Source organism: Abrus precatorius, unplaced genomic scaffold (genome assembly GCF_003935025.1).
Source record: "Abrus precatorius isolate BTA unplaced genomic scaffold, Abrus_2018 Scaffold5, whole genome shotgun sequence".
Taxonomy (NCBI): domain Eukaryota; kingdom Viridiplantae; phylum Streptophyta; class Magnoliopsida; order Fabales; family Fabaceae; genus Abrus; species Abrus precatorius.
The window spans coordinates 14,381,371-14,391,199 of NW_020874395.1; the positions used below are offsets into that span (position 1 = coordinate 14,381,371).

A 9,829-nucleotide genomic window follows, 5' to 3' on the forward strand; every position below is an offset into this window, starting at 1 on the left:
TATTGATCTCCTTAAATATCATAATTTTTTATTTTAAGAGGATCAAACAAAAATTTTAAGATATTTAGAATGACTAAATGAGAAACAAAAATTACAAAAAAAATAATAAAAAAATACATTATGAATGACTCAAATAAAAAAATTACAAAATTTTGAAAACACGAGAAATTAATCAAAGTGATAAATAACATGAGGGCATTAATTATTTCATTTTTAGTACATTACACGAAATAGTTGAACTTTATTATGTGCATATAGCCTTATCCTAATTATACGTATACACAGCACTTTATATCAATATGATCATGATGCATCACGATCTACAAAGAAAGAACCAGTGCTGCATTGGGTGACATTGAAAGTAGGTGTTGATTTTCCATTGGAAATCAAAGGAACTCTCAAGCGACGACACTGCACAATTGGTGGATTGAAACGACTACTCTTAAACCTTCCTAACTTAGCTCTGATTCTAAGATCCAAATCCACAGCTAAGTCACTGTAAATCCCAACATTTGTCTCTTCTTTATACTGACCAAGTTGTTTATCTTTGAGCTTAATCACACTTTGCCCATTAAACACAGCTTGAAGGAAGCTTGTATTCTTGTGACCTTGGTCAAAGGGTGTTAAGTTCACCCATGCAAAGTCATTATCTTTGTACCATGCAATTGCTTTGATACCCCTATAGTACACTATGACGTTGTTGTTGGGATTTATCACTGTGATGTTGACTTTGAAGTTGTAATATAAGGTGTTGTTGCTTGTGAGGTTGAATTGTGTGAGGGAGGCCTCAGTTACACCGAACGTCACATTTGAGGGTGAGATCACTATCCAAAAGATGATGGAGAAAAGTACCAAGATGAAAATAATGGCATAGATTGTGCTGGAGATGCAGCAAATGCAGCAGAAGTTGCATCTGGCTTTGCAAGACATGGTGATGGTGATTTGTGACAGATATATAGTGTATGTGATGATTGGTAGATGAAGCTCTTGGTGGTTGATGTGTATTTATAAGGGAAGTTAATGGTTTTGGTGTATGGTGTTTTGCTTGAGATTTTCTTGGTGATTTCCTTGCACTATACAATGTACAAAGAGACATTGACTTTTGAGTTTTGAAACCGAGTAATGAAGATTGAATAATTCTTCAAAGGCATGATTAATCAACAAGTAACAAAATGCCCTTAATTTGGCTAAGGAGATAAAAGTCTAAAACAGTATATTTGAGGAGTATATATTAAATTTATTCTTATCATTTCGTGTTCATTCACTTATTTTCTTACAAATTGATGTTCAATTTTCGCTCGTATGACCGTTTAGATTATCAAATATGTGGGCATTATATTTAATTTTTAGTCTTTATAAATTATGTTTTTGGGAAATCATATTTATTGAAGATGTTAAAAATATAGTGTTTCTAAAATATTTTTGAGAATATTATACAACATATTTTTAGAATATTTTTATTTCATGTGTTAGTTTAAATTTTTTTTTTTAAATATTAATACTTCTTCCAAAATTACCATTTTCTAAATATCCTTCTAATTTTTTAATAATTAATAAATTTTATTCACATTACTAAATAATTTTATGCATATATAAAAAATTTAAAAATTAAATTAAAGCTTAAAATAAAATGGTAATACAAGACACTTATAATTAAAAAAAAATGTATGCACGTATGAATGTGTAAAAGAAATAATGATATTATAAGACATGTCACCTAAGTTGACTTAATGAATAATAAGATAAAGGGGTTACCGATAGAGATATCGAAAATATAATAAGAAGATAAAGAGATGACACAAACTAGGATTAATTAAGTTTTAAAACATTGAGAAATATAATTATATTTTTGTCTTATAAAAAAATTTACCTTTATAAGAACTTTAGATTTTCATCCCCTTAGAAATATTTTCTTAAAATCCTTAATTAAAAAGTTTTCCAAAAATATTTTAAAACATTTCAGTTGTCTTTGGTCATAAAATATTTACTTTGTTATTTGGGGTAGAGGGTTGACAGTTTATGATGATATTGTGTTTGGCCATTCTCTAAAATTATGTATCCAATGTGGTGAATGTTAGGCCTTGTAAACATTCCCCTTTAACACATATCTGTACTTCTAAGACTTAATGACAAAAGTGGAGCAATAGTTAATTATAAAATTGAAATGAATTCATCAAAATAAAAAGATTTGTAGATTTGTAAATGAATCTATATTGCCCTAAGTTTCATATAAAAATCCCAATTGTAAAGAAATTAAATACTTAATTTTTGACTTTCGAAAGCAATAAATGTCGACATCGAATGTTCCTTTAACTTTGAAAACCATTCCTCGATATCATATACTAGTCATGGCTTGAGTCGTGAGAGGAAGATGGCTCGGCCTAATTTTTCGTTGAATGACATTGTAATTATGAGTTGAAGAATTTTTTGAAATAGTTTCAATAAATTATAATTAATAACTAAAAATGAGTTAAAGAATTTTTTGCTAACATTTTTCTTGTAGTTGTATGTCAATATTCTATGGAATGAACAAATATCTTGACCCATATTTGTGTGGTTTCTCTTTTATAGCTCAATTGTGTTTTTACGTTTTAAATATATATTTTCTACCTTTTAATTTATCAACTTAAAATAAGTTATAATTTTTATACTCACCAAGTTGTTTAGCTTTGAGCTTAATCACACTTTGCCCATTAAACACTGCTTGAAGGAAGCTTGTATTTTTTTGACCTTGGTCAAAGGGTGTTAAGTTAACCCATGCAAAGTCATTATCTTTGTACCATGCAATTGCTGTGATGTCCCTATAGTACACTGTGATGGATAGTGTCTAAGATGATTGGTAGGAGAAGGTCTCGGGGTTGATGTGTGACATGTTGATGGGTATTTGTAGGGATTGATAGTAATTGGTTATGTTTTGGTGTATATATGGTGTGTTGGTTGAGATTCTCTTGGTCATTTCCTTTCACTTAGAAAAGGTAGAGACGTTGACTTTTGAGTTTTGAAGCTGAGTAATGAAGATTGAAGAACTCTTCATATTACATATTATTGGTATCATTTTTCTTTCATACAAACTGATTTTTAATTTTTGCTTGCATGGCAGTTAAGAGCATAAAATTTGAGGGCACTTGTCACATTCCAATTTTACATTTCTTTAGTACCGATGAGAGACATTTTGGTACGTAGAATTTTTTTAATATTACGTTCTTGAAATTAAGTTCGTGAGAATCATATTTTCTGCAGATGTTAATAATGTATTTACTATATTAAAATATTTTTGTTAGTGATATACATTTTTTTGAGAATGTTTTTACCTTGGATTTGATATGATATTATTTCTTAATTAACAATATTAATGTTTTCTTTTTAAAAATTAATACCCGCCTGGTTTATAAATAAATCCATGGATTCACAGATCATTGCCTATGAAGTTTCCCAGAAATTAGGTGTTCAGATGTCCAAATTGAGCTGTTGAGCATTTGTTTATATTTATATATAATATATCAATAAAAGGGGCTATTCAAGTTAATCTATTTATTAATAAGAAAAGAAGATATTGTGAGTGTGTATCATCTTCTTTCTTTCTTTCTTCGTGTTGTCGTTCTCCTCTTTTCAATACACGGAGTGCTATTGCTAGCTTTTAAAATCAAAATATTTAATGCATCTAATCACATAGTAATTTAGGATTAGTGAGAATTATAAAATTTCTATAACAGCGACTGCAAATAATTTTTTATTACAATAAAGAATTAGTAATAAAGATTTTGAATAATGACAAAAATGAAAACATAACATAAATTAGGTTTAATTAAGAACTATGAAGGATATTATACATTTTTTATATTATTAAGAACATTTCTATCATGAAAATTTTAAATTCCCATCCCTCCATAAGAATATTTTAAAAAATCAATTCAAAAATTTCTGTAAATAATAATTTCTTATAAAAACATATTTTCAAATATCCATATAAAAATGGGAATTTAACATCCTAACATTATATTTTTTAGATATTTAGAAAAAATCTCATATTTTACGTTCCTTAAATATAAGATAAGGAATTAAAAATAAATAATTTTTATTAAAAAAGCATTATTAGAACTTTTATAATAATTTTTAATATATTTTAACGTGATTTAAAAAAGTAATTTTAACCATATGCATGTCGTGATCCTTATCATGAGGCGGTCTCTAGTCTTGTCAATCAAAGTGGAACAATACTTAATTATAAAGTGAATTTATTTAGAATATAATAATAGAATATGAATTTTTTTTATCTTATTATGTAGTTATAAATTGTTATATAATTAATTAATGATTTTATAACAATTATTTTAAAAACTATATTAATTTTTTATTAAATTGATAGTGTACCCTATATATATATATTGGGTATGTTTTGTTGAGATTTAGACTCTTGAGAGTAAGATTGGTCGATCGGTGAAGATTAGTTTTTGGTTTGGTATGTGGCCAAATGTCAAATTCTATATAATCGGCGTGTGTGTGAATTCACATTCATGAAACTAAAATGCTCTTTCTACAACTTTTGGGACAAATAAAAAGAATTTGTTTTATGTTTTAGATATATTTTTAAAAAGGATACACTTATATCAAAAAGAATATTCTGATACTGTATTAAAAAAATATTAACACCAACTCTAAATATTTTAATTTAAACATCTAATAATAATAAAAATTTATTTAAAACATTATTTATCACATTTTTATAACTTTAATATAATAAATATATTTTTTCAATAAAAAAATGTTATTTTTGAGTGCTTAAACTCAATCTTAAATGATGAGATTAATAAAGTTCGTTAAATTTTAACTTGGTTCTTAAACTAACTAAAAAAATAATTTTAAAACTTTATATAAATATTCTAATATATCAGTAGTTAACGTGAAAAATACTAAACAAATTCAACAATATATTGAAATGATACAAAACACAAGGATTTATATATATATATATATATATGATTAATTTTGATCTTAATCTTTTAGAAACCACAAAAATTAATCAATGGATACAAAATAATGTTCAAAGTCCCAAATTGACTCAAGAAACTCTGAAAGAGAAACAAAATCAAAAATTTCTTCAGCAAAAAGCAAGATTTTTAACCAGTCTAAGTGCGGCCAGTTCAGAAGATGAATTCAAGAAGATAATCGAAACCATATCACCAGAAGTCACAAGTATAGCCTCTGAAAAAGACAGGAGGAGTCTTAATCCAGTAGAAGATGATGACTATAGTTACTTCGACAATGAAGATGATTGCTATGGAATCTCTCTACAGTAACAAGAAAACAAAAGAAGAAAGAAGACAAAAGTTCAAAGGACAATTATTTAGAGACAGACTCGACATAAAGAAAAAGAAGAAACAGATTCGACATAAAAGAAAAAGGAGAAAGCAAAAGAAGAAAGAAGACAAAGTTCAAAGGACAATTATTTAGAGACAGACTTGATATAAAGAAGAAAGAAAAGAAAATGAAAGAACGACAATTAAAGGTAGCATAGTAAAAACTTCTCCTATAAATTGTAAGCTCAGCTTCATTTGAAAGCACGAGCAAAAACCACCCCATAGAGAATCCTCTGATAGAAATCATTCTTGAAGAATATTGATGTTTCCTTGAGATAGCCTACAAGATCTGTGATATTACAATATTGTAAGTTTTATCTTTTATCAAATTTTGAATACATTACCATATTTTCATCATTTTTATTATTTTTTCATCATGTTTATTATTTTAAAATCAGAACTGTATCGATCCAACCAAAACTGGTATCAGAGCCTAAACGGGTTCTGAGTTCAGGAGGGGGGAGAGAGGAATTATTATTTATTTGAACATTATTCTTCATGCCTATTTACATAGATGATGAAGGAAATACAGAAATATACCATACTACTAATATCAAAACTCTCTTACATAAAATGAGAAAAGATTTACGAAAATGGGGGTGAAATAGAAATGTTCGAATGATTATATTATCAGAAATTGAAGATTTAAAGGAAATGTTAAAAGTGCTTTCAAGAGGTTAAAATCATTTATGTTTTCATTATCACTGTTATTATTTTTATGTCATATCTTGAGTAAAGTTATTATTTGTTCAACCATAAGTCTGTTATTTAGAATCTAAATGGGTAGCAACGCGAGTTGTTTATACGTTGGTAAGCCTGGAGGGTGTTCCCGGTAGTAAATCCTAAGTGTGGGCAGTGAAACCGTTGGTAAGCCTGGGTGTTCCCGTAACCTTAAGGATTCAAAATGGCAAACTTATTAAGAACAATGAGTAATCTAGCTCTAGGTAGAAATAGAGAAATAATACCAAGAGTAATGAGAACAGAGGATGAAAGTTCACCTTCTTCGTTAGCATCCTCATCTACCCCATAACAAGTAACTATAGATGATATAGAACAATCTCTACAAGACTGGTTTATACCAGTCATAAAAGATAAAGAAGTTTATCAACAGAGATCATTTTGGTCTCTAAATAACAATAGAGAGCAAATACATAAAATAAAATATTCCTACCCTGGAACAATAGGAAATTCAGAAATACAATTATTAAAAGATGATTTATTACAAAAACATAAAAATGAAGGCTTTAAGTTTATTCATATAGGGTTAATACAATTAGCTGTAAAACCAAACTACAAGTTGGGTGTTGATCTCCTTATACTTGTATTATTAAGAGACATGAAATTGATTAGAACCAGAGATTCAATAATTGCGGCCCTAGAAAGCAACCTTCACGATGGGCCTGCTTTCTTTAATTGTTATCCAAACTTCGCCATGTCTTTAGATAATAACAAGACATCCAAAGCCATCAAAATATTTACAAAAATACCAAAAGATATAGTGGATGACTCTTTTGATCCATTTCATGTGATTTATAGAGTCTGTTATAAAGTTACAAAGATAAATTATGATTACAGGGCAAATAGACAGATAAACAAAAATGAAACCGTTATAATTCAAGCTAATTTAAATAGAAGTTTGGTACAAGTTCCTAAAAGGCTAAGACACGACCAATTAACCATACCAGAAGAGTGGGTTTTAGATGAACCCTCTTTTAAAAAACAAGAACATACAGAAATTAGAGATATAATAGAAGAACCAGAAAGGTTTAGATTAAGAATGAATAGATCTAGTTCAATACGAATAACACAACCATCCATATTAGAGAACCTTCTAGACATTCTATTAGTGGATCAACAGTAGACATAGACTTAACTAAATTAGACAACATAACTAAACCTGGAATATCTATCCCAGTTTATGATCAACACTCCGAAACTAATTATAGTCCAACACCTTCCCAAGTCCTAAATACAATAGAAAAAATTGAAAAGTTCATAATAGATAAAAACTGGATTAAGGAAGATATAGATGCACAGCATAATATAGATAGAAAAACCTGGTTATTTGAAACATTTAACCAACAACAAAGAATAAAAATCAGAGAAAAATTCTACAAATACCTAGAACAAATACAAATAAATACTTATTTTTTCCCATGGATTGAAAAATATTGCATAAAAAATAATATAGATTATCCATTTAATAAGGAAATAAGCCCCTTACAAAAAACTACTAATATATGGAAAACAACCACAGGGAAAATAATAGAAGCTGAGTATCCTCCTTTAGAACAAATAAAAATACAAGTAGAAAATGAAGAAGTAGAAGCTAGTCCATATAAAAAAACTAAAGAAGATAATGATCCAATAAGTAAAAAGGATATAAACAAAATACATCAACAGCTAAACTATTCTAATACAATAATTAATTTAATAACTAATCAATTAACTAGAATAGAAAATAATAAAGAAAACTCTAGTAATAACAATAGTACTAAAAAATTACATTATTTAGACAAACCAATATATTCGATTACCACCATGTCGGCCCAAGCCATAAAAGAATTAGGGAAAAAGTCTAGTTTTGAGTTAGACATAGAAGAAATAAAGGCAAAAATAGCTAGATTAAGTCTAGAAAAACAAACAATAAATACCTTAGAAGTCAATAAAATCTATGAACATCCAAAAATAAAACATTATTATAAAAGACCATCTCTACCAGATGTTGCCCTAGAAAATAGGCCACACTTTGTTCAAAACTCTTATGGAGGAAATGACATCGTAGAATGGAATATCGATGGTGCCTCTGAACAACAAATTTTCGATATTACACAACAAATGGCCATGGTGGCCACCGCTTACAAAATGAAAAATGCTTCTGATAGAGTAACAGCTGAAGCAATTATACAAGGTTTTATTGGACAATTAAGGGGGTGGTGGGATAACTATATAACTCTTGCAGATAAAGAGTTCATTTTAGGACATGTTAAACAAGAAAATAATGAACAAGATGCTGTTGTAACGTTAATATATACAATATTATTACATTTTACAGGAGATCCTATAGTATTTAGGGAAAGAGTAAGGGAACAGTTACATAAACTTAGATGTCCAACTATGATTGACTATGAGTGGTATAAAGATATGTTTATGTCAAAAGTCATGATGTTAGAAGATGCAGGAGAATCATATTGGAAAGAAAAATTCATTTTTGGACTTCCTTCATTATTTGCAATAAAGGTAGTAGAAAATATAAAAGCTAGATTAGGAGAGCATATAGATTATAAAACTTTGACAATAGGACAATTACATGGTTTTACAATAGATACAGGAATAAAAATATGTGGAGATATAAAATTACAAAAACAAATACAAAAACAAGAAATAATAGGAAAAGCAGAATTAGGAAGTTTTTGTATTCAGTATGGAATAGAACCTATACAGGCTCCTAGCAGAAGAATTAAGAAAGCCAACAAAAGAAAGAGGGATCAAAATCCTTCTAATTATCAAAAACAATATAGAAAAAAGAATGATAATTACAAAAAACCATATAAGAAAACCCCTCCAAAACAACAAAATAACAATAATAATCAGTTTAAAGGAAATTGTTGGAAATGTGGAAAATTTGGACATCGAGCTGATAAATGCAGAGTTGAAAAGAAGATTAACTCTATAGAAAATGAAGAGATGAAACAGGTCTTATTTTCAGTTTTAATAAATTCTGAACCTGAACCAGAGTTTTCAGATCAAGAATTTGAAAATATGCAAGAAAATGAAATTTATCAATTAGATGATACTTCAGAAGAGTCTGAGGAAGAACAAGAGTTCTGTTTAGGACCAGGTTTATGTAATTGTAATGATTGCAAAACTCCACAGCTAAATACCATAACCAAAGATCAAACCCAAACTTTAATAACTATAATAGAAGGATTAGAAGAAGGACCTTTAAAAACAGAATTTATTAAAAAACTTAATGAATTTGTCACTAGAGAAGAACCAAAAGAAATAGAAATAAAACCTATAGAGATGACTGAAGTACTAAACAGATTTAGAACACCGAGTCAACATACAACTATAAAAGATTTACAAAAAGAAATTGTAAATTTAAAAACAGAGATAAAAGAATTAAAAGAGTATCAAAAAGATTTAGAAATTAGGTTATTATCTCTAGAAGGAAAGGAAATTTTAAGATCTCAAGAAAATCAAGTAGGAACATCAGGAGAAAAAGATGAACCAGATATATTTAATTTAGAGCTATTAACATTAATAACTTCACATAAATGGTGGTGTGAAATTACATTAATCATAGGACAAGAAAAATTTAACCTAATAGCATTAATAGATTCAGGTGCAGATGTAAATTGCATACAAGAAGGAGTAATACCTACAAAATATTATGAAAAAACCACAGAACAGCTATCAGCTGCTGGAGGAAATAAATTACACATAAATTATAAACTTTCAAAAGGAAA

General features: G+C 28.1%; 1 protein-coding gene across 1 annotated transcript; it reads right to left on the bottom strand.

The window, feature by feature from the left end:
* Positions 1-303: 303 nt before the first annotated feature.
* Positions 304-930, bottom strand: LOC113866745 (NDR1/HIN1-like protein 10). The gene has a single exon (XM_027501547.1). The coding sequence runs from the start codon at positions 928-930 to the stop codon at positions 304-306; it is 627 nt and encodes a 208-aa protein (XP_027357348.1).
* Positions 931-9,829: the final 8,899 nt, after the last annotated feature.

Excerpts from the sequence above, each read along its gene's own strand:
- LOC113866745 (XM_027501547.1), bottom strand. The coding sequence starts at position 930 with ATGTCTTGCAAAGCCAGATGCAACTTCTGCTGCATTTGCTGCATCTCC.